This window comes from Prunus persica, chromosome G6 (genome assembly GCF_000346465.2).
Source record: "Prunus persica cultivar Lovell chromosome G6, Prunus_persica_NCBIv2, whole genome shotgun sequence".
NCBI lineage: Eukaryota > Viridiplantae > Streptophyta > Magnoliopsida > Rosales > Rosaceae > Prunus > Prunus persica.
In genome coordinates, this window is record NC_034014.1 from 13,253,710 (window position 1) to 13,279,074 (window position 25,365).

The 25,365-nt window shown below is 39.1% G+C and overlaps 4 protein-coding genes across 4 annotated transcripts; 1 reads left to right on the forward strand and 3 right to left on the reverse strand.

Moving 5' to 3' along the window:
* Positions 5,494–6,895, reverse strand: LOC18774788 (hyccin). Its single transcript, XM_007206439.2, has one exon. It carries the CDS (start codon positions 6,604–6,606, stop codon positions 5,506–5,508), a length of 1,101 nt encoding a protein of 366 aa, XP_007206501.1. The 5' UTR covers positions 6,607–6,895; the 3' UTR covers positions 5,494–5,505.
* LOC18773416 (4-hydroxy-tetrahydrodipicolinate reductase 2, chloroplastic) lies at positions 6,974–10,459 on the reverse strand. Its single transcript, XM_020565011.1, has 8 exons — positions 10,003–10,459; positions 9,606–9,843; positions 9,361–9,494; positions 9,193–9,267; positions 8,569–8,670; positions 7,627–7,736; positions 7,456–7,543; positions 6,974–7,259 (listed from the first exon to the last, which is right to left on the reverse strand). The coding sequence occupies exons 1-8, from the start codon at positions 10,237–10,239 to the stop codon at positions 7,191–7,193; spliced, it is 1,053 nt and encodes a 350-aa protein (XP_020420600.1). The 5' UTR covers positions 10,240–10,459; the 3' UTR covers positions 6,974–7,190.
* Positions 11,563–12,241, reverse strand: LOC18772663. Its single transcript, XM_007206718.2, has one exon. The coding sequence runs from the start codon at positions 11,984–11,986 to the stop codon at positions 11,726–11,728; it is 261 nt and encodes an 86-aa protein (XP_007206780.2). The 5' UTR covers positions 11,987–12,241; the 3' UTR covers positions 11,563–11,725.
* On the forward strand, positions 22,401–25,029 carry LOC18773695 (F-box/WD-40 repeat-containing protein At5g21040). Its single transcript, XM_007204937.2, has 2 exons — positions 22,401–22,672; positions 22,940–25,029. Exon 2 carries the CDS (start codon positions 23,072–23,074, stop codon positions 24,773–24,775), a length of 1,704 nt encoding a protein of 567 aa, XP_007204999.1. The 5' UTR covers positions 22,401–22,672; positions 22,940–23,071; the 3' UTR covers positions 24,776–25,029.

Sequence of the window (25,365 nt, forward strand, 5' to 3'; positions counted from 1 at the left end):
GTTGTATAGATGGAGGAGTTGTAGGTGGTGGAGTCGTACCTAGAGTTTCTTCAGTTTCCTCTCAACACAGTTGTGTTATAGTAACACTTTTCCTTTCAACTTTTTCTTCCTCCCAATTCCATGACGCCGATTTATCGAACTCAACATCTCGGCTTATCATGAACTTCTTAGTTATGGATTGTAGACTCGATAGTCTTTAGATTGGGAACTGTATCCAAAGAATATACCAACTTCATATTTTTCTTCTAGCTTGTGTCTTTTCTCCTTAGGAATGTGCACAAAGCAAATGCATACAATACTTTGAGATGCTTTGACAATGGCTTTATATTGCTCCAAGCCTCAATAGGAGTCTTATTTTGTAAAGCTTTTGTTGGGCATCTATTTAGCAAGTATACTATTGTATATACAGCTTTTGCCCAGAATGTGTTTGGCATGCCTTTTTCAAATATCATGGATCTTGCCATCTCCATGATAGTTCTATTTTTTCTTTCTAAGACTCCATTTTGTTTAGGAGCATAGTCAACTGTTAGTTGATGCTGTAATCCTTCATCTTCACAAAATTTGTTGAATTCTTTAGAATTATATTCTTTTCCTCTATCACTTCTTAGAGCTTTAATATAGTGGCCACTTTGTTTTTCGACATGGGTTTTGAATTTTTTTGAAGATATTAAATACTTCTGATCTTTCTCGTAGAAAATAAACCCACATCATTCTAGTATAGTCATCTACGAATAGGATAAAGTACTTGTTGTTATCAAGAGATGAAGTCCTCATAGGTCCACAAACATCTGTGTGGACAAGCTCCAACAAGGCCTTAGCTCTCCAAGCCTTTCCAAATGGAAATGCTTGTCTATGTTGTTTGCCAAGTTGGCAACCTTCACAGACATCATGGATCTCTTTTATGTTTGGAAGATCTCTCATCATATTCTTTTGATAAAGAGTTTTTAGTGCATAAAAACTAAAGTGGTCAAATCTTCTATGCCATAACCATGAATCTTCTACTTCTGCTTTCATGGTTGTGGCTTTTACAAATTGCCATTGGATAGGAAAATTTCTATTTTCCATCCTTACTTTTCTTATTATGTGATTTTTATTTCTTTTATCCAATATTGTGCAGGAGTCTTTAGAAAAGTGCAGAGAGTATCCATTTTCAATCATTTGTCCAACACTAAATAGATTATGCTCCAGGCTAGGTACTAGTAGAACATCTTAAATATATTTAGTTCCTTTATTAGTTTGGATAGAGATTGTACCTTTTCCTTTTGCCTTCACCAGTGTTTCATTTCCCAATTTTACTTGGGATTTTACGGGTTTGTCTATGTTGGAGAAGATGCTTTCATCTCCAGTCATGTGGTTACTACAGCCGCTGTCAATATACCATTTCTTGTTGGTTCCTTCTTGTGTGGCTTGATGAGCATAAAACACATACTCATTCTTCTCACTTTTTTCTGAGTAATTGGCTTGATAGTTCTTGGTGATTTCTATTTTTACAAACCCCATAGCCTGTGGCGAATCCAGGAATTTTCATTTCAGGGGTCAACGTGTAAAAGGTAAAAAAAAAAATTCTATGCAAAATAGACCCGTTGAAATGAAACGGTAATACTCTAATTCATAGTTATTAGATAAAACCATACAAAATACACATATTCATTATCAAAGAGAACTGCATCAACTTCAAAAAATAGACACACATTGCAATACACCAGAAATATCTCTAAGAATGTGATAATAAACCAAAAAATTAGTTTTTTCTTTCCTTTATTTCTTTTTTATTTCCCCAATTCTTATTGGATTTATAATCTTCTCTTCCAGAACTTTCCCCAAATTTCCCTTCCCTTCTTTAGTTTTCTGAGACCTTAAATTTAGTTTTGACTGAAATTCTCTTTCTATTGAATTTTCATTTCACCTACTCAGTCTTTTTTCATATGCTTCAAGACAACCCATTAATTCTGTCACTGACAGACTAGTTAAATCTTTTGTCTGTTCAATGGTAGTAACTAAAGGATCATACTTATCAGGAAGACTTATAAGTATTTTTTCTACAATTCTTAAATCATTAATTTTTTCTGCATAGGCTCTCAATTGATTAATTTTAATTTTAATTTTAGCATAATAGTCTTGTTCAGAATCCTTTATTTTAATGTTTTCAAACTCTCTTCTCAAAGTTTGTAGTTTAACTACACGTACCTTGGCATTGCCTTGAAATTCCTCATTTAAGGTATTCCATGCTTCCCTTGCAGTTGTGGCTCCCATGATCCTTCGAAAAATATTATCATGCAAGGCTTGTTGCAAGGCATGCAAGGCTTGTTGCGGGGCATATAAGGCCTTTGCATCTTTTTGTTGATCTTTCTTCAGTTGCCTCAACTGTTCCACTATTGGATTTTCTGGATTATTGAAGCCACTATCAACTATGTCCCATAAATCTTGAGACATAAAATAGGTCTTCATTTTAATACTCCAAAAGGCATAGTTTTTTTCGGTGAAAATAGGAAGAGGGTCAGAGTTTTGGCTAGTGGTAGACATGATGGAGGACTAGAGTGAACCAACGCCCAAGGTTGATCGGAACAAGCTCTGATACCACTGTTAGTTTATGGAAGAAGAGGTTTAAGAAATGGTTGGTTTTAGTATTTAGGACAATAGCTTGATGTGGAATGGAAAACTTTTTCAGAGAGCAACAAGGTAATTATATTTCATTTGAATGAAGGCGGAAATTAGTTACAAAGCTTTAGAGACTTGAGTTTGATGATAGCATGAATTGGACAGCTGTAGTTTTTCAGCTTTAATTGCTTGAATACATAAGTGGGCTGCTAGCTTATATATATAGGGATGCTAAGTCGGCAACTTGGCTTTGGACAAGTCGGTTGCACAGTAATCGACTTTTCTAAAGTCATTTTCAGCCACTAGTTGTACAATAAATCTAAAATTATCTAGTTACAATATATTATATACTTAGTAGGATGTTTCTAGTGACTTTAACTTGTTAACATCTCTCAATTTTTCTAAATTATTCTATATTATTCAAGGTACATGTGTGCATTACTTTTTAGCACTTACTCATCTTGGACTCTGGGACTCCAAGAAACTCAAGTATCTTCCAGAGATGCCACAGAATATGGAAACTTCAGAATTACGTGGTACCGCAATAGGAGGAATTGCCTTCATCAATTGGGTCTCATGAAAAAATATCTCACCTAGGTATTAAAGATTGTAAAGAGCTTAAAAATCTTCCAAGCAGCACTTGTAATATTAAGTCATGGAAATGCATACTTTATTTTACTCTAAAAAGTTGCTCAACTCTTGCCAACATTTTGGAGCTTCCCAGGTACTTGAGTTATTTATATTTGACTGGGACAGCAATAGAGGTTTTGCGCTCATCAATCGAGCTTCTGGATGGTCTCTGTGACATGAAACTGAAAAATTGCAAAAGGCTTGTGAGTCTCCCAATGGTCATTTGGAAGTTGAAACGTCTTCAACGTCTTGACCTTACTGGTTGCTCTGAATTCAAGAACTTCCCAGAAATCTTGGAGCCTAAGGAACATATGGGATCTCTTAGTTTAAAAGGAACAGCCGTTAAAGAGCTACCTTTGTCGATTGGAAATCTTATTGGCTTCGAGTATTAGAGCTCTCTGGTTTGCAAAAACCTTGAGTATGTCCCAAGCAGCATCTACAGTTTAAACTGGCTTGAATGTCTCATGTTTGATGGATGCTTGAAACTTCAAAAATTATTTCCACCCTTCTCAGGCGGTTTGCTTTCTTTGAAAGAACTAAGCCTCAGTTACTGCAGTATATTAGAAATTCATGATTTCTTCGTTTGCTTAACCACATTGCAAGAATTAGATCTAAGTGGAACCATGATTGAGAGCATACGCAGAACCATCAAACAATCTTCTGAGCTGTCTATCCTGAACTCAGAGACGTCGAGATTAGTGTGAAGCAAGAAGATGAACTACTTTCTCCACTTGCTGCTGTTGCAATGCAAGCCTTGTGGCTGAGGACGCTTTTGGGGTTTGTTAGGCTTCCTAGAGATGTCCTATATAGTACATACTAAATATGAATGCATGTGAACTATGCATAGTTTTTTATTGACATATCCTGCTTTGTTTTTATATGATTGGATATCTACCCGGTGAGTGATATCCCTTTGCTAAGATGAAGTGGAATTGTAGTAACCTTTGTGGTTACTGTACTTCTGTATTTATAATAACCTTGTATAGTTATCTGTATTTATACCGGCTCTTATAGCTGACAACCTTGTGTGCCTCAATTGTAAATGTAATATTCTATCGTCTTTATCTCAAAATAGATGAAGTGGAATGCATCACTGCATCATCGTATTCGTATACGCTTTGCCTTCATCATGGGTTTCATGGAAAACATTCAAAAGTTTCATAGCTCGTAGACTAGCTTGGTATTCTTAAACATGTTAAGAATTAAATTCCAAAACATATAACTCATAGATAGGTACGTAATAATAAACAAAAATAACGAACAAACGAAGATTTCAATAAATAACATGAGCATACTCGAAAGTTTCATATATAAACTGCGGCCTTGCAGAGTCTTCATTTCACTACCTTTGTATTTCATATTGAGTACAGTATTTATGAAAATGAAAACTATAAACAATTTTGTAATATTTGTTTTATTTTTGCTTTGCCAACAAGCTTGCGGGTGGCCATGGCCAAGAGTGACTGTCCGTATTACCAGCAAGCTAGGGGGCCGGCGAAGCATGAACACTCACTGGAAATCTGCAGCAGACAATGATCTTGGCTTGCAAATTCTGGCAGATGGTCAAGAAACTAGTTGGAGTTTCGACCCGAATATTTGGCAAACGACACGCTTTTATTGCAATGTGCAATAGGGTAGCTCACCATGGTACAATTTTGATGCCTTCATAGATAATAGAGATGCTTGGAGGTGTTTACATCAATGTAAATATGTGATGTCAATCAACATTAATATACGTATTATCATATACTTGCATCGAAATTCCAAAACCGATCAAGGAAAAATGGAATTGCTGAAAATATATAGAGATACTGCAGGAGAGGAGGTAGCGTAGGTAAAGGTTAGAAGATGACTTCAAACAAAAAAAAAAACACACACACACACATCAACAAATCAACAATCATTTCAATATAATTACAAGAATTAGAGTAATTTAGACTATCGGTTATATAAATAAATAAATAAAAACACTTCAACAAATATAATTACAAGGAACCCAAAACATGTAAGAATTGATTATAAGACGTCAACAGAAATCATTTTCCCATATTATTCCATCAATCTTGTTGTGTTCCACCAAGTCAGCTCAATATATATGTATAGATAGAAACATCGATCAAGACCCTACAAGAGAGAATAAAGTACTTACGGTGCATTTGGATGGGGAAGTAAACTTGGAATTTGATATTGTCTTAGAATAAAGATTTAGAAATGAACTCAACTTATAATTTATTGACAATGAGAAAATAAAGAGATTATCAGGAAGAGAATGAGAACCTAGATACTAATAATTCGAGATTTAGGAATCTCAGTTGGATCAAAATCATCGTTAGTGTCCAATGCTTGCTTAGTGAGCCTAAGAAGACTCCCAGTGACCAAAATAGCTTTGGGATTGATATCATGCATAGACCTGGCATACAAACTCCTACAAGCCTCACTGCCCTTATCAACCAACTCCTTGTTTTGGTTTGGACACAAAAGGCAGTGACCCAAAATCCTGAAAACCGGTTGCATTAATTCCCATGGCAAAGGAATGCTCCCCGCCTTTTCTCCATTTCCATCCTCTTCTTTGCTTTCACTCCTACTGCTACAGCTACTACCAGTCATCTCCTTGTACATTTCCCCGTCTTGGCCAGCCCAAACCCTGCAAAACTCGCAAAATTCAATCTTTGATTGCACCGGCATTTCATGTATCTTGCTGTAGTACAACTCCAGTGCCACCCCAACAATCCTAGCCCTCCTTGTGGACCTCACTGTACCATAGGGTTCCAAACTTGGAGATATGACAGCCAAATTTAGGCCTGTGGAATTGTTTTTAGTGGGTGCTTTGCTTTCGTGGTAGAGACTGGGATGAGACAAGTCGGGGACACTGACGGTTATGGAGTGGCCAGAACGTGTTGCGGTTTCGTGGGCGTAGAGGGCTAAGAGGACTGCCTCAAAGCCAGCTAGGGGTACCCGGAGGGCAGCACGGGAGATGTAGATGCCCGCGATGATGGGAAGGAAGCGAAGGACGAGGAGTTGGAGGTCGGGATCGGAGGATTGGAAGGTGTCGTAGAGCCAGCGGCAGAGGTTGTTGTCGCCTGCGCCGGAGTCGGGTTGGCGGAGAAGGGAAGAGATGTGGGAGGCTGTGTGGTGGTCATGGAGGAGGGTGTGGGCGGGGTTGGAGGAGGAGGAGAGGGAAGGAGGGAGAGAGGGGAGAATGGTTGAGAGGGATTGAACTGCTGATTGGCATTTGGAGAGGGATGAGTTATGTGATGAAGCTGAGGCTGAGGCTGAAGTGGTAGTTGTTGGGGTTGGGGTGATGGTGGAGGTGGTGGTGGAATTGATGGTATCTTGATCATCTTCTAGGATGGATGAAGTGGAGGGGTCGTTGGACATTGCTTGAGAGGGAGAGAGATTAAATGGGGGGCGTTTCAAAGTATGTTAAAACAGATGTGATCTATTTGGTCAGAGGAGATAATTGAGGGAGAAGTTTCCTTTTTTATGTTCTTTTTTGGCCGATAATCGGGGAGGAGGAACAGGGACTAATGTATGCGTCAACAACATTTATCAACCACCATGTGAGCCAGTTAAGAATTTTGTATATGAGAGAGAAAGGAAATGCTCCGTATACATCGCCAGTCGGTTTGGGTTGGGTTCTAACAAATTTCAGAAATTTTATGTCCCAATAGACGCCACACCATCAAGGTTGGGTTTGCTTCTCTATTAAGTTTCTGTTGGCCTTTAATTTCAATTGGCCTCATAATTTATCAGTAAAGCTTGTTATATTTGTATTTCCTTCGACCAAACTACAAAATTTTAATGCTCCAAACACAAGCTGGAAGGAAAATAACAACAGTACATAGATAAGGTTGAAATTGCCAATCCGAAACTTGCATCTCTATCTTACTCAACCAGAATCTAACTGTTGTAAGCTAATAAATATACTAATACAGACAACGTCCTTCGTACAAAGCCAACTATCATCGCATGTTACCCTCTCGCAGGACATCTATCATATTGTATAACCGCTTCTCTGCCTTCGAATGGACCTGCATCGATGCAAGATTTCATATCATAAAGTGAAGGAGTGCATTGTACTACAAGTACTATAACTAAACAAAAAATGTATGTTAACAGTTTTCTTGCCAAATAATCGATATCAGATGGTAATTTGAGAAAGAATATATCCATTATAAGCACTGTAACAAGTAGTAGAATAAAAGAGAGATGGAAAAGCTTAAACACCTTCTTAGCAAGGAAAATTACAGAATCAATTGTGCCCTCTGCATATATTGATCTACCACAAACATTATGCTGAAACTCAAAAGAAACTCTGCAATAATGAGGGGGAATTAAGTCAATGGAATAGAATTAAAACTAATTTGAGAGAGAGAGAGAGGGAATATTCCGTATTACGTTTCATCAGGTGAACTCAGATGATACATATGAAATGCATGACCAGACAAATGCTCCTCTGGAACTCCCACCATCTCTAATTGTTGCTGGGGATCCCGGACCAATTGGACCTGATAAAATTGTCAAAGATTGAAGGTAAAAATGAAATGCTGAAGGATTATATAAAACTTTATAAGTATTTGGTATTTCATGTAAGGGGACTGGCCTGATAATCAACCAAGACAAGTTGTTACTGATTAGATTTACATAAAAATATTTGAAACTTTGTGACTGCTTCTATTGTTGTTTTGAATTTCTATGTCTTAGATTTAATTCCTTGCTATCTGGTTGGTTAGCTCGTACAATGGTGCAACTGTTTTGAAATTTGAATTCATGTATCCCATCTTGTACTAATATAAATACATACAGCCACCACTGTTACTAATCTGCTTTCAGTTGGAGATTTGCCTCTTTCTTGGTTTGTGTGATGCGACCTGCCTAAGTGTCATGCCTAAGGCCTCTAGGTGTGATTCCTGGAACCCTACTTCTGTGATTCTAGTAGTTTCTATCCTTTCCTTATAATTTTCTCTCCTCGTTTCATAAAAGCATTGTTGTTCTTTCTCACTACAATCTTACAGCCTCCAAAGATTTAATGTTAAATCAGAATCAATCTTTTCTACACTTATCCCTCTTTGTCCTGCATCAATGCCATTAATTGTTCTCCATCGCACCTATTAAAATGCATGTATCCCAAACACAAGTAGTGAAATGCAGCTATAACATTATCATTCGCAGTATCCTTGCCAGACATAAAGATACTCAAGTTAATGGCCACATTGAATAGCTTCAGATGAACAAACAGAAAGTGAGGAACACAGGGGAAAGGGATAAGAAAAACAGATGCTATGGTTAACTATTTCTAATTATCCGAAGGTATAATTAACTATGTATCCTGTAGCATACCTGCTCCATATCAAAGGACACACCCAACTTCTGGAAGCAAGAAATAACAGCCTTTGCAGTTCCAGATGTGTCAACTTTACTTGCTTGATGGGATTCCATAACCTGAAATTTAAAAACATGATTAAGCCGCATCAAGCAACATGAATAAGGCATAGAAAACAAGCGCCTTGAAAATTTATAACATTTTTCTGTTTCCAAAGATATTAACAATGAATAAAAGTGTGCAGAGTTCCACGATTAGTTTATGCAATTCAAGGGAGGGGAAAAGCACGCAGAAAATGAAAACAGAAAAATGAACCGCTAGAAGAATGAACACTAACTGCTGGAGTTCCAATGGACAAAAAGTTCTCTATTGAATAAAAAGATACCGCTAGAAAAACAAAAGGTTTAACTGAGACATGAAAGTAATCCTTTTCTTCGTTAAGAGTTCATTTGGAAGGGAAAGAGATGCAGGTTTCGTAGATAGGAAGGATAAGATAAATACTAGTTATGATAAAAAAGAAAAATATAGCACACCAGATAAATGAATGTCTATATACTGAAATATGAACTTGGTCAAATATTTAGACTATCTCTACTTCTATAGTTTTCATTAGTAACAAATTACAAGAAAAAAGTGAATACCTGTAGGGAATACCCAGAGAAAGCTCCAGGGAATTGCTCGGCCATAATTTCCACGGCTGCAAGAAATGCCACAACCTATTCATACCAAACGACTATTAGGATACGGAAGGTAAGCCCCCACAGTAGTAAACAATATTAGAAACCATTAAAGCACAAAATTCAGAGCACCTGTTTTCCCATTTGTGGGGAAATTACTGCATAGACTAGTGAGTCTTCTACAGTCTTGTACAACCGATCCCTGTCTCCACCGGTTGTTCCCATCACAAATGGCACTCCAACTTTGCAATATAGTTCTGCATTATCTGAACATGATAGAAAAATATCCAAATGAATGAAGACACAAATATGCAATGGAAAAGATTTTAAGCGAAAATAAGTCAAAATAGAGTTCCAAACCTGTGTTATTTATTTACCATTTACTGCCGAAGGCACAGTGAAGTCCACCACAATCAAATTGGGATATTTCTCGAGAAGAGATGCAAGGGTTCTTTCTCTTTCAGAAGGACCATGGATCAGAATCTCGTTTGCGCCGACTTGGACGGTTTGCCCCGATTCCTCGGCAGAGCCAAATGATGCGGGAACCACACTCAGTCCTGCAGAATCTGCTGCTTGTATAATGGCCTTCCCCATTTTGCCACTACATGAGTTTACCTGTTCGATAAATTGAACACAAATTCATGAATTTCGCAGCAGCAATTACAATAATCCATACATCCACATTCGAAATTTTCGTTGGCTCATTATAAGAACTCAAATTATGAACGCAGCAAGCAATGTAGCTACTAGAAACAGAAAGATACAACAAAATACCATGATAGGGATGTCAATCTTGTTCTTGGGCAAAGACTTCTCAAGACTTTGATTGGGTATGGCTGAAATTGACATCTTTGGGATCATATTCATAGCCGATGATGATGATGATGAAGCTCTTTGCTTCCAATTGAAACCAGTAGCATCTAATCTACTGGTTCCAGCTCTAGCTAAGACTGCCCGCCTCTGTTGCTGAAAAACGACACAATTGGCTGGCAGTTTGAGCATGGACGCCATTGTACAGAGTCTGAAGGCAGAGCTTATTTGGGGTGTAGGGTTTTTGGATAAAAACTCAGAGCGCGTCGCTGCTAGGGGTTTTAGGATGGAACACCTGTATTCATCCAATTTAATAACGACCAAAAAAATATCCAATTTAATAAGGTCTCAATTTTTATAAGTTCAGCAAATCCTGGTCGAAGTATTACTCCAATTTAATGGAAATAGGGCATGTTTGATAGTGTTTGACAATAAAACAAGAAAAGTATTTTTTCAGGAAGCATTTTGATTTTATATAAAAAATTTGAAAGTACTTCTAGAAAAGTGTTTGCGAGCATAAGTATTTCATGCTAAAGCAATCCCAAACTTTGTAAAAATAAAATAAAATAAAATTAAAAAAAACAATCCCAAACAAGTGCATAAATCCAATCGAGGCCAAGTCACTACACCAGTCCCAAATAATAGTTGTTTAGGCTGATTTTGTCCGATTTGGTTTTTCCTTTTAGGTTGTTACTTTTGTAGTCATGTTAAGATCATATCTCTTAATCGTTAAATCAAATTGGTTAAAAGATGAGCTCTCATCTAAGGGCCTTTAGATAAGGCCCTCACTCTAGAATCGTTGGATCAAATTGGTTGTAAGGACATTGCTTCACAATACAGTGGTGCAAGCGTTGGAAGGACTCTGCTTGAAACACAGTGGAATAGGTGCTGGAATAAGTGTTTCAATAGATACTGCTTGTTTGGATAGGCTTCCAGCAGCTTCGGAATAAGTTGAAGATGGTGTATTGATGTTGTACAAGCTTGACATTATATCCATATGCAAGCCACTTTGTGCATTATATTTATCACTTCAAATTTTGTATTGTTACTCAGCGTGCATCATTGCGTACAATCAAATAATAGGCATATGGGTTATTTGAATCATTCCCAACATTAAAGGCTTTGCATAAGATATTATTTCGAAACACTGCAAAAAGAAAAGAAACAGTCACCTATTATGGCTTTCTGTTTTGGGGTTGAAATTGATTATTTGGCCAATTTTAGGTATTTTTTATGGCCCTAATAATTAAGGGGGCTAATGTTAAGACTTAAAAAATCTTTAAAAAGCACAATGTACTATCATGCTATAAAAACAGCTTAGTCGATGCATACATGCCATGCCCAGCAAGGCTACAATTTGGCACGTGGGGAGGTGGTGGTACGAGTTTACCACGTTCACATGCAAACTTCTAATAATTACAAAAGTTTCACAAGCGCAAGCCTACGTAGTCCACTACATTGTTGTTGAGGTCCAAAAAGCAAGATAAGTCCAAAAATATTTAAAGCTCAATAAGACATATGAAATAGGGATAAATCGGTCACGTATTAAATCCATTTATATTTTCGGGAATTAATTCGACAAAATAAATATGTACACAAGCCTTTATACAAATTCTAATAGCATCCATGTCATGCCAAAAATCTGTTCCTTTAATTCCGATATGTCACTAATCTCGGTCACAAGAGCCTAAATCACTATATAAGTGAGCACTTCATAAAAATCCAGGCCACCGTCGCGGTTTCGATCTAGTTTCGTGAAGAAACTGGGGTCGTTGACGATCCAGCTGTAACCACTTTGCTGCAGAAATTCATAAAACTCTGCGGAGCTGATTCGGCCATCGTTGTTTGTGTCCATGGATTGGAAGAAAGACCATGCCAGACGCTGACGTTCCGGAGAACCATTGGAATAGTAGGCTAAGGCTGCTGCATGTAGTTCTTCCATTTCCATATAGAAGTTAGAACAGTACAGCTATAGCCTATAGGCAGCTTTTCTGTTCTTTGGTTTTCTTTTTTGTAATTTTGGATTATATAAGTACTATATATTAGTACTGACCGAGTCTTATGTTTAAATAAAATCAAATTGCTGTTGGGTTGGCATTCTAATTAACAGCTTAATATATATTCCATCAATATTGTATACAATAATGTTAGCGTTTTTAAATCTGTTAATCAAATGATGCGTTGCTTCATATGTCAATATCTTTAGATTTGAGAAAACGTAAAATAACGACATCATTTAGTGAAAAACAATTCGATAGTTTCTTTATTTTTATTTTTTTAATACAAGCGATAATCACATAAAAATAATCTTAAATAATGATTCACTCGCTAGTGAGAATAATATTACAGCGGGGTAGAAGAAAAGGGCAAAGACAGAAAGACCAAGACAGAGTCCAAGGAGACTAGAGGTTTGGTTCTCGATGGAGTTAATAATTAAAAGCTCTTTCCTGGCTAGTTGGCTAGTCGCATCCCAAGTCGACTCCCTTATTGTATTTAATACAATCGACAACGAAACTTTACCAACATGGAAAGAAAATAGGACAACTCTGAAAGGGCTTTTTTGTAACATCACATAATTGTGCAGTTGGAAGCCAAAGCTGAAATAGAAAGAGCCGTCTCTAATGATTGAAATGCTTGGTACCATCTATTCTGAAAAGTCGAAAACATATATAAGCAAAAGCATATAAAGCATATTCAGTTAAATTATATATCATGAATCAAAGACTAACTCCTTGCAGCAATTTGGTCCCATAACTAGGTCGTCGTCTTTTTCTTATGTTAAATTATATATCATGATTAATTAAAATTTACGTAATATTTTATTTTAAATGTAAACAAAAAACTTAAAGAAAAAAAATTAACATATTTAAATCTCATTAATGACAATTATGAATTATTTATAATTTTTTTATATAAAAAAACCCTCAATATGAAGTTCTATAATCTCAACATCTTGGACGAGTCATGGAAATCAAAAGTGAACTTTTAGTTTATGCTCCCAAAAGTAGCATCATGACTTAATTTATTGTTTCTTTACAAGAGCATGGCTTCCAAAGGGTGTAATATATATATATAGTAACTACGCGTATCCAACACTTTCTTTTTGACTTCCACGATCTTATGAACTAGTTTTTGGTTGTGACAGGAACACCTTCACATAGTAATTTGAGTTGATTTGTTATACCACGTGATGATATTAATTATACAATAATTTTTCCAAAGTGTGTCACAAAATTAAGAGTATTTAACGTTGAAGTATGAAAGTTGTGTCAGTCTTTAAAAGATTTAGAATTTAATTCTTCAGCCATTAATTATCAGTTGATTTTGGATTGGATGCTCAAACCAATCCAACATACAAAAAATACTAGCTCAATAAAAAGGAAATATATATATATATATAATTCGCAAGTAAGTATTTTGTATACATAGAAAGACCAAGTCTTTCAATTTCCTGGTTTAGAATGAATCAAAATTAAACTGTTTTTAAATCTTAAAAATTTGAGAACTTGTGGGTTGTTAGAAAAAAAATAAAAAAACATATATTTTTTTGTTTTTAATAATTGGGGTCTTTTTTAGTTGTTCTTGAGTTTGAGGTTTTAAAAATAGGATTACCAAACATGTTTTTTTTGTTTTGGACTCAAATTCTGTTTTTGAGTTTTAAAAGTTGAATTCAAGTTGAATACCAAACAGGCCCTAAAAGAACAAGACAGTCCGAGTACACGTAGAGAGACCAAACACACAGTCCAAGTGTCTACGTTCCCTATCGATCTGGTTAAATAATTGGCAGTCACTTTTTTTCAGTTTTGAAAAGCATTCCTTTTTTTAGCCTTTGCTCAATCCCAAATAAACGAAAAGTATTCCTAATTGAAATTATTCCTTTTTTCAGCCTTTGAACATAAGAGAATTCTTTGCTTCGTCACCACTGGATTTCAAATCCACGGAAACCCAAACCAATCTAGCTATCCAAACACAAACAGGGTGCTTTGAGAAGCAGAAGCACATAATTCCCACCTACAGAGCATGAATACTTCTACAGGCAGCCATATTTCTAAAAGAATCCTCCATAAGATTAGTCACCAACGTTTTGAAGGATATGTATTTAACTATTAGCTAATAATTCTCACCTATCACACTCAAATAATAAAATGAAAAAATATGTATTTAACTATTAACTAATAATAGAATCATTATAAAAAACTAATAATAAAGATGAAATTAAAGATTTCAAGGGATTATGAGAGATTGGGTATATTATTTAAGCAAATGTAAAATAGAACAAGTAGTACATACATTTGGAAGCAAGTGATGTTAAGAAAAGTTGAAACACGATTTTAAGCATCGGTATATTTAATCATATATGCTAAAGTAGCATCAATGGCATCGGTAGGCAAAGCCTGACATTTTTGCTGATGTCTTTATATACTTTTAGTCTGATTATTTATATAACTGATGCCTAATATACTAACAACATCAGTTTTTAGGTTTATCCTATATAGTGTGGTGTAAAGTAAAATTTGGCGTAGTGATAACACATGCCCAAGCATGCCAAGTACATGCCAAATAACTTCATGTCACGCTAATACATTTTTCCTATGCCAATCACCTATCAAGCTCACATGAACCTAAGTAATGTGGTTTATGGGGCTTGTACGAGGGATTGTGGTGTAGAAGGTTACGGAGGTCCACAAGGCCCACGGAAGCTCTTGGATAATGGAGACTTCAGGCTATCTACTTGGGAGCACCAAAGTCCAAGTCCATTACTTGGAGTTCTCTAATGTGGATGAGGAAATAAGATATTCTTCAAGCACTTCCTTTTACCCATAGGAAATAGTCATTTTCCAATGCTTAGCTTTACCTGCTAGAAATAAGAATGTCCCACCCTATTACCCGCTAGAAACAAGCCAATTCCAACACTTCCTTTTACTTATAGGAAATAGTCATTTTTCAATGCCTAGCTTTACTTGCTGGAAATAAGAATGTCTCAATGCTCCCTTTTACCCGTTGGAAATAGACTAGCTCCAACACTTCCTTTTACCTATTGGAAACCACAGAGAGCTTTCACCTTCTATAAATTGGGAGGCATTGCCCAGGCAAAACCAACTCCTCTTGGATGTTGCAAGCCTCTCAGCAACCATGAGAACTCACCTTTCTTCAGCTGCTGCAAGCATTCCAGCAACCATCACAGTCATTCTTAAGCCATCAACCTCTATCCTTTGGCTGTTGCAAGCATCTCAGCAACCATCGACCAATTCTCTCGGCTGCTGCAAGCTCCTAACAGCCATCACAACCATCTCTCCTACTTTCTCATCCTTGAACTCCATCATCTTCTCTATAAAGCTTCACCAAACATAACTCCACGCCTTTCCTTTCTCCTTATACTCTACCAAGCTATAAACATCATATCCTTCAAGCCTCAAACTTTTACTTCCATTCTCCTCCTCTTGAAAATCTTAAATCACCATAGCTATAGCTTCAAACAACAAATTCTCAATACCCAAATGCAAGCATATCAAACACCAAGCCAAGCATAAGCATTCTCATTTGCTAAGCTCATATAATCTCAGTTCAACATCAGCAAATGATCTTCACCCATTTTCAAAGTTGTTGGAAACGTCAACACAAAACACGGAGCCACTGAAAGAACAATAGAGTACTCCTCTAAGACTTGCTTCTCCCTCGAGATGCTTTGAGTCTAGTTCTCGCTAACTTAAAAAAATAGGCAACAAAGACTTGATTCACCACTCTATGGTAGCCCTAAAATGAACAAGCCCGGATAAGCCTTTTGACGAAAAAATACCCCAACAACTATCAAGAATTATCTAACACAAAGCCCAAGCCACAGCAATACAACATAGCCCAAGCACAAGAACGTGATAACACGCGATGCAAAACAACTTCCTTTTAGTGTCAAATCTCGCAACAAGCTTAAGTGGGCCCAAGCCACTTAATTACATGCTTGGGGCTTGCTGATCGATGTAACACCCCGACCCCAAATTTCCCCAAATTTTACCCTCATTTAATTATTTAATTATTTAAGGGTATTTTAGTCATATTTTTAACCAGAGAGAGTTTGGGACCGTGACTTATATTTTTGGATAGGTCGTACTGAGACGAGTTCACAGACACGTAGTGGGCTCGAATCGGAGTTGTAACGAGAGAGATATGGTCAAAAGAAGTCCAGTGGCATAATCGTAAATATTTCGAAATGGGATTTTTTTTATAAAATCTGGTTTTTTTCTCTCTCTCTCTCTCTCTCTCTCTCTCTCTCTCTCTCCCGCAACTTCTCTCTCTCTCCCGTCGGCCTCTCCTATCTCTCTCTTCGTAACTCCGGCCACCGGCCGCGGCTGCGGACGGGGCCGGTGTCAAAAGAACCGGCTCGACCTCGGCATCACGACCCAGCCCATCCCCGCCATCGGCCGCCGCTCCAGCCGCCGAAAAATGGCGATTTTCGCCCGGATGTCGCCGGAACTTCAACGCCGTCGATCTCCCTCCTCCGGCCACCAATTCCGTCGACCCAGGTATGAATTTTGAACCTCTCAAGCTGCTCTAGCTGATGGTTGTGTAGGATTAGATCGATTCTTAGCGTAGACAACTCGATTTTCGAATTGAAAATCGACCGAACTTCGGCCGCCGTGATCGGCCATTTCCGGCCACTTTTTGGGGTAGGCCCAAGAACAAAAGTGACTCCAAATAGGGTGTTATACCTAGGGTAGGAGTTTGGAGCCGTGGTTTTGAGATTTTCCGGCGAAGCGTTATCGCTTTGGGCACCCACGTGCTGCCGGCGCGTGCGGCGGCGCGTGGGCACTGTAGAAAAATAGCACTGTATTCCGATGAGATCCTTAGGTTGTCACGAGTGCGTAGGATTTCGCGGATCTCAATTCGGACGTCGTTTGACTATCGAACGGATATTCGCATATTGCGCGTTATCCAGGTTCGATAGGTTGGGACCGTCGGATGGTCCCAAATTTAATATATGTTAATCTAGGTATTTCTAGGATCGTGTAGGAATTCACGGATCGTGAATCGGAGCCCCGGATGTTCCGAATAATAATTTAAAATTTATATTTTATATTAATTGTCAGATCGTGCGATCGTGAGCAATCCGACCGTCCGATTTGAACCAAACTTGTAGGACAAGCGTCCTATACCTGGTAGAACCCATAGGGACCTTCAGACCGGAAATTGGAGGTCGTGGGTTCTGCAGGTCCGTTTGACCAGGGTTAGAGTAGTTTGACCCTTGGTCGACCGTGAGTCTCCCGGAGTAATCTCACCTTTCTAGGGGGATTATCGAGAGCTAGACTATTGTGGAGGGTTACACAATATTAGAATTATTTATATAATTATGTACGGTTGTACAAGGGTACAACAGAGTCTAGAATGTCAGTTTGGAGTGCTATACGCACTACTTTAGGTACCTCCCCGGATGTTGGAATTACTACAAGTACCACCGAGTGAAAGTTAGGTCCCACTTGGCGTAGGTTATCCGGCGTTGGGACAGACACCATACGTGGCGTTGGTTGTACCGGCGTATGGGGAGATTTGCAATATGATGTTCAGGTCTCACGTGGCGTAGGTTATCCGGCGTTGAGACAGGCCCCATACGTGGCGTTGGTTGTACCGGCGTATGGGGAGCTATTGTGATATTGAGTTGAGGTCGCACGTGGCGTAGGTTATCCGGCGTATCGACAGACCCCATACGTGGCGTTGGTTGTACCGGTGTATGGGGAGATTTGTGATATGAAATTGAGGTCCCGCGTGGCGTAGGTTATCCGGCGTTGGGACAGGCCCCATACGTGGCGTTAGTTGTACCGGCGTATGGGGAGATATTATGATAGTATGGCATGGTCGCACGTGGCGTAGGTTATCCGGCGTGTTGACAGGCCTCATACGTGGCGTTGGTTGTACCGGCGTATGGGGAGATTATATGAAATACAGAGAAATGAAATAAGGTATCGCCCAAAGGTGGAATTGGGTTTTATGGAAGAACTACGTGTGGCTTGATCCCTCAAGGAGGGTACGTAGGCAGCCTAAGGTTATTAGGCGCAGCCGCAGACTAAATGTTAGTCATATTTGGTATTTGAATGGTTTGGTAGTTGGTTAGGAATTATTGAAAGGCCGAAGGCCATTTGCGTGAATTGCATGGAATTATATTGTGCATGCTGCCAGTTGGGAATATTAAATGCGTTTTCATGCAGGTATAAATTTTGGGAAATGTCCAATTTATAGGGGAGACTCTGCCGAAATTTCGGCAGGAAGTCTCGGTTTTTAGTAAGTGGGCCTGGCATCAGGGTGATGTCAGGAATTCCAAAGGGTTCGTCTCGGGTTTTGAGAAAATTCGGGGCGGGTCCTTTCAATCGATTTGTGGTGTGGATGGTTTCAAGTTTTACAAAGCCCATTAGACACTCAAAAGATAGAGGTTTTGGGCTGGGCACCAAAACTTGGCCCATTTTCTCGAGTCATTAAATGAGTAAGGAGAGAGAAGAGTTGTCTCATCTATCCCGCACCCAACACCTACCCATATCCCACGTGAAGTACCCATACGACAACAGAACAAACCATACAATAGCAAAACAAACTATGGCAACAAAACAAACTATATGGCAACAAAACAAACAACCATATTTTTCTCGTACCAACTACCCAGCACCTAGAATAACTCCTTATCCGACACCTAGAATAACTCCTTACCCGTTACCTAGAATAACTCATTACCTGACACCTACATAGATTGAAGAAGTCATGTCATCTCAGCTAGAAGGCAAAACGACCAAAAGGAAACAACTACCCCGAAGTCATAGGAGCAGGCCAGACCAGCTTGATACTATAGTGCATGCGTGTGAGGAAGTGAGCTCACAAGGCATATAAAAGGGCAAGAAGAATCTACTGCCGAGGAGACCCAAAAAAACCAGACTTAACCTTTTTTTTGTGATTATATCCTTCCAAACCTCAAATATCACCCTATCACTCATATTTTCATGCAAGTTCTTATGTTCCAACCCAAGCAGCAAAAACCCTCACTCTCTCTCTTACTAAACTCATGGAAACTTAGCCCCTACATCACAAGCCTTTCAAGCCAAGCATAACTTTCTAGTTCTTTCACCACAACCATCACCTTCTTGGTGAGAAGAACCAGAGCATTCCATGAAAATCTACATTTTCTTGGATTGTTTTGGGGCTTGGTTTCAAACTCAGGCAAAGGAGCATCACAATTAGCTTTTTACGGTAGCCCAGGTCCACATTACCCCTACACCATGATTTTAGCTTGGCTTGAAAGGATGAGTGTTTGAGATATGGAATAGGGCTTTCTGAGAGAGAGAGAGAGAGAGAGAAGAACAAGATATAATGGATGGTGCTTGGGCTTGATGTTTCCAGCAGTTGGAGGAAAGGCTTGCGCTCTCTGCCTGAGTTGAGTCCTCCTTGCTGGATAGCCCATGGCCTCCTTTTATAGGCGTTGGAACTCATCTTTACCCCAAAAATCCTAGATGGTTTCTTCTTAATTGGCCAAGTCTTCTCCTTTCTTTTCCTTCACTTTCTCCAATATGGCCCTAATAAGTGAAATCTCCTCAAATCAGTTGAATCCATGGCTGTTGAGACAAAATATTTTGGTGCCCCAAAACCTTCCTGTAGCTGGACCTTGTAAAGGCTTCCTTTCCACGTAATGCTCTAGCTTGGCTTTCCTTTCTCTTTTCTTGCGTAAGCTCATAGGGGTAAATATGGGTAAATGTGATGGTCAAATAGAAAGGTTGAGGCTTATCTCTTTCATTAGCCTAGATATTTATGTAAATTGGATTTTAAGGGTTTCAGTTTGAATTGGGCAAGACTAGTTCGATCTCAAAGAAAGGGTGCTGGAATTTCTCTCTTACTTACCCATGTATTGGGCTCAAGAAAGTGGGCTTGAGTTTTGGCGCTCCCAAGCAGCCTATGTAAGATCCCACATCAACCAATGGAGAGGGGGTGATGTGCCTTATATGTGCACACCCGCATCCATCTAGCACGAGGCCTTTTGGGAGCTCATTGGCTTCGGAGTCGTAGGAACTCCGAAGTTAAGCGAGTTGGGGGCTAGAGCAATCCCAGGATAGGTGACCCACTGGGAAGTTGCTCGTGAGTTCCCAGAAACAAAATCGTGAGGGCAGAGAGGGGGGCCCAAAGCGGACAATATCGTGCTACGGCGGAGCCGATCCCGGGATGTGACAGCCTAAACCTCCACCTTTTAAACCCTCAATGGGCGTTATAGACCCTCGTACCCATCCATACCATAACCTTCTTAGCAAGCTCTAGACATGTATGTGGCTTCGGCCCACTTATGCTTGTCGAGTGGTTTGGCACTAAAAGGAGTCGTTTGGCATGACATGCTGTTTGCGTGCTTATGCTTAGGCTACGTTGTATTGCAGTGACTAGAGGTTATGTTAGATAATGCTTGACGAAGCAGTGGGCTAAATGAGCTCGAGCATGTGACATTGTTCAACTTTACAGGTTTGCATGTGAAATTGATAAACTCGTATCATGACCTCGCCATGTGCTAAATTGTAGTCTCACTTAGCATAGCGCTAATATCATAGCTTCTTTAGACACTTTGTAGCCGTATTTAATGGACCTCTGTGTCTCTTTTATAGCATAATAATGAATTGGGCCTAAAAATATGCACGGTGTTATAAATCAAGAGATAAAATGGAGAGAATTGGAATAGAGAGGAGGTACAAGAACTGATGTTTCATTTCTGTATTTCTGTGTACTGAGTTAGGGAAGGGGGAAGCCTTTTATAGGCATTTGGGGGCATTTTGGGGACTCCACTTTTACAACACTCCCCCTTGGAGACCACAAATGATACAGAATATGTCTCGTTAAAAACCTAGCCAGTAAAAACCCAGTGGGACAAAAACTGGTCAAAGGGAAAAAGAGTACATAATCATGTGTAACATAAAACTCTATGTATATTGACGCGTGTGCGACACTGCCTCGTTAAAACCTTGCCAGGAAAAATCCAGTGGGATAAAAACCTGGACGAAGGAAAAAGAGTATGGTGTTTGAAGATCTTTATTGATGGTGCGCTCCCCCCTGATGCTTGGCAAAATATCTTTAAGTCATATTGTTGATCAGCTTTCTGAATATCGTAGTTGACACTGCTTCTGTGAGTCAATCTTGAGCGACACTGCCTCGTTAAAACCTTACCAGGAAAAACCCAGTGGGATAAAAACCTGGATGAAGGAAAAAGAGTACAGTGTATGAAGGTCTTTATTAAAACCATGCTCCCCCTGATGAATATCTCCCCCTGAAAAAATTTAGGACTAGCTTTTGTCCAGTAAGCGACCATAAAAATTTTCATAGTATACCCTAAACCCTTGAGCAACACTGCCTCGTTAAAACCTTACCAGGAAAAACCCAGTGGGATAAAAACCTGGATGAAGGAAAAAGAGTACAGTGTGGAGCTGAGCTCTATCTGGTCTAGTATACTTCCATTGATCTGCTGATTGTAGTAGTCGTGGGGAGAGAGTGAGGTAGGATCTGGGGATGTGGAGATGCTGGGTTTGTGAGGAACTGGGACGACGTCGTTGCGGAGATGGAAGAAGGTGTGTGCAGGGAGAGAGGGGGTGAGGAGATGGAGAGGTTTTGTGCTCAGTATCTGGGGTTTCGCTGGTTCTGATTTCTTGCACTGTTATTGAAACTAGGCCAACAGCAAGATGGCTAGAACTCCCCAGCACAGAATATAGCCCAACAATTGGAGGCAAACTTGCAAGCTTTGCATAACTGATGCCCTGAGGAATTGCAAGGCTGGCAAAAGTGAGGCCAGAGATGATATCAGATATTGCGCTTAAATTTGGTTCTTCTTTTTTCCTGTTTGGCAACTTGCTTCTGATAGATAAAAGGTTTGGAATTGCTGGGTGAGATTGAAGCTCAACGGTTGCCCTGGATATGCTCGCAAACTGTTTGCTAAATTGCTTGACAGATATATGAGAGCTGAAGAAATGAAGTTGGGCTTTGTGGTGTGGTTTGGTTTTCATCAGAGAATTCAGCTGGTATAGTTAAAGCGAATTCGTGCTGATAACGTGTTATAAATCAAGAGATAAAATGGAGAGAATTGGAATAGAGAGGAGGTACAAGAACTGATGTTTCATTTCTGTATTTCTGTGTACTGAGTTAGGGAAGGGGGAAGCCTTTTATAGGCATTTGGGGGCATTTTGGGGACTCCACTTTTACAACACACGAATCTTTTTTGAGATTTTTTGGGCCTCGACAGTGACTTGTCTTGAGGTTTTCTTTTGACAAACTATACCAAAAAAAGATTTTAATTTGTCATGACAATATTCCTTGGAGATGCTGTAAAGGCGGGCGAGGATGGAATGAACCGTTGGATCACAATGGCCCGAAACGCGAGTTGCGTAGATATTTGTAGTGTTGTCCTCGTAGGGTTCGTCTTGTTATGAGCCGTTCTCCCAACCGTCGATTCCTTCTCAATAGAACGGTGATCAAACCCATAATCCCCGCTTTGGACCATAACACCCTATGCCTTTTCTCTATTCTCCGTCCCCAAACGAAGTATTGTCTGTGTCTTCCTCCTGGTTCCCTATCCCAAAGCTGCCCTTCTTCTTTCTCTGTGTCTCTCTCTACGTCAAAGTTTCATCGGTTAATTTGAAAGGTACTTTTGAAACTCAATATTCATAACCTATATCTCATTTACACTTACTTTTGGCAATATTTTTCTTCTTTTGATTTCTGGGTCTTCATTGGATCCAACAACAACATTCTATCTATCAAATCCATCTTGGGTTTTGTTTTAATCTGCATTAAGTACTGCAGGTTCTTCTTTTCTTTGATTTAGTTTTGTTTTATTTGGCTAGTGCAATTGATCCAATTTGATTTATAAGGTTCATTCTCCAATTTTTAACAGCTTTTTATTTTGCAGGTAATTTTTGGATTTTTGGGTTCTTCTTTAGGTTTCCTAAGGTATAAGATTTTGATCAAATTGTGTCGTTGAAGGTGTTGGGCTTAATAGGGTCTCCATTCCTTACATTCAAGGTTAAGGTCATATCTTTTTATGGAATTTGAATGCCAGGTGAGTACTGAGGTTTCTAAGAATTTGGTAGATTGTGTAGACAATTCGTTTGGACAACAAGGGGAACCAAATCAATTCAATTCCAAGCTGGAAGCTGAAAACCTTGGCATTTCAGAACAAACATCAGATTCATATACTGAAAAGGAAAAAATTGCACTCTCGAAACCTACATTGATCAAGAAACCAAACTCGGACTCTTGTGGTTCAAAACAGTTTTTGTCTAGTGATGTTGTTCTTAATTCTCGTAGGTCAATCACTGACCTTCCACCAGCCTTGTTATCCGAAATTCTGAATTTCCTTGACCCAAAAGAGCTAGGTATGGTTTCATGTGTATCAACGTATCTCTGTAGGCTTGCGTCTGAACACCATGTTTGGAAGGATTTTTATTGTGAGAGATGGGGAAATTCAACAGTTCCAACATCTTTGGGTTCAGGAGTTTCTGATGAGATGTCATGGAAGGAATTTTTTGTGGAAAGGGAGTTTAGGAGTAAGACTTTTATGGGACGTTATAGCATTGATGTTATGTATGGCCATAATGAAGCTGTTCTTACAGTTTTCCTTTTGGCTTCCGCAAAGCTCATATTTACTGCTGGGTATGACCAAACTGTAAAAATGTGGAACATGGAAGAAGGGTTGTTGATTGCATCTTCAAGATCTCTTGGTTGCACTATCCGTGCAGTTGCTGGAGATACAAAACTGTTGGTTGCTGGTGGTACTGATGGCTTTATCCAGTGTTGGCGGGCAGTGGAAGGCTTTCCACACTTGTTTGATATTAAGGGTCCTCAAAACCAAAATACCGAGTTTCGACTATGGGAGCATGAGGGGCCCATAACTTCTCTTGCCTTGGATCTTACCAGGATTTATAGTGGTTCCTGGGACATGACTGTTCGTGTATGGGATCGTTTGTCACTGAAGTGCGTAAAGGTTTTGAGACATAGTGATTGGGTTTGGGCACTTGTTCCTCATGATCTTACAGTTGCTAGCACATCGGGTTCAGATGTTTGTATTTGGGATACTAGTAGTGGGAGACTGATGACCATTATTCATAGTGCTCATGTTGGTAACACCTACTCTTTGGCACGAAACCACACAGGGGATTTTCTATTTACCGGAGGGGAAGATGGTGCAATACACATGTACGAAATCACTAGTCAAGGCCTTGAGACTAATGCATTATTTGTTGCGACTTGGGTTCCTCACTCAGGTTGTGTCTATTCCCTTGCGTTTGAGTTTCCATGGCTTGTTTCTGCTTCTGCTGATGGGAAACTTGCACTAATTGATGTGAGAAAGCTTCTAAGGACTAGAAAGCATGATTCAGGGAAACGTTTTTCATGTGTTAAGCTCGTGGACCGCAGTAGCATGGAACCCCCACAGAGGATGTTACATGGATTTGGGAAGAATCTCATGTCAGTGGGCATTGGTGCTGATCGTATTGTATGTGGAGGTGACGAAGGTGTTGTTAGGATCTGGAACTTCACAGAAGCTTTGGAGATTGAGCGGAGGGTTTGTGCTTTAAAAGCAATACGGTTGGAGAACCGGATGAGGCGGCGTAAGCTTCATTTAGAAAATAGCAGCAAAGGCAGTAGAAATGATCAATGTTCAGTTGCAGCCAAGAAGAATCCAGTCACTGGTGACAGGATTGGTTGGCACAGTAAACGTGCATTGAGTGGCAAGCTGAAGTCATAGTAGCAGATAGTAGTTACCTTGTATGCTTCTAAACTTTACTACTCGCTTACTCTTAGGATGATTATGCATCAGTAGAATACAATTTATGGTTTAAGCAGGTAAGCAGACTAATTGTAGATTTTTCATTCTATATTTGGATTTACAGTGTTTCTAGCCATCTCATAGATGGGGTTTGTTGCTTTTTAATGATATTCTATTGTTAGATGGCTTTATTATGTTTTGTTTAATGCTATTTTTAAAATCTTTGACGCGTAGCTTTGTTGTTCTCTCTCATACTAAGAACAATTTACCAGCTCTTGGCTTAAAATCTATATTCAGAAAGTGGCAGAGGCACTTTCATTTAACAGATTGCACAATATTTGGCCCAGTGTTTTCATTTTTATCTGAGAGTTATGCATGCCATAACTATGTGGATAGCTAATTACCTTGAATATGCAACTCCAGTGAGTGAATGATCTGGTCCCATGAAGAATGATATGGAGATTATTTTCTGTGCATAAGTAATGTGCATTATGTGCATGAAAAGAATATTGGCCCTTGGCAAAGATTGAAAATAATTTAAAACAAGGGGTTAAGTTCTGTTATCCGCA

What these genes read in the sequence shown, in the direction of transcription:
- LOC18772663 (XM_007206718.2), bottom strand. Translation starts at nt 11,986, where the DNA reads ATGGAAATGGAAGAACTACATGCAGCAGCCTTAGCCTACTATTCCAAT.
- LOC18774788 (XM_007206439.2), bottom strand. Translation starts at nt 6,606, where the DNA reads ATGTCCAACGACCCCTCCACTTCATCCATCCTAGAAGATGATCAAGAT.
- LOC18773695 (XM_007204937.2), top strand. Translation starts at nt 23,072, where the DNA reads ATGGAATTTGAATGCCAGGTGAGTACTGAGGTTTCTAAGAATTTGGTA.
- LOC18773416 (XM_020565011.1), bottom strand. Translation starts at nt 10,239, where the DNA reads ATGGCGTCCATGCTCAAACTGCCAGCCAATTGTGTCGTTTTTCAGCAA. An exon ending in TGTGCCTTCGGCAGTAAATG is followed by an intron (nt 9,495 to 9,605) that starts GTAAATAAATAA and finishes TATCATGTTCAG; the next exon opens with ATAATGCAGAACTATATTGC. An exon ending in TGTCCTTTGATATGGAGCAG is followed by an intron (nt 7,737 to 8,568) that starts GTATGCTACAGG and finishes CAATTTTATCAG; the next exon opens with GTCCAATTGGTCCGGGATCC.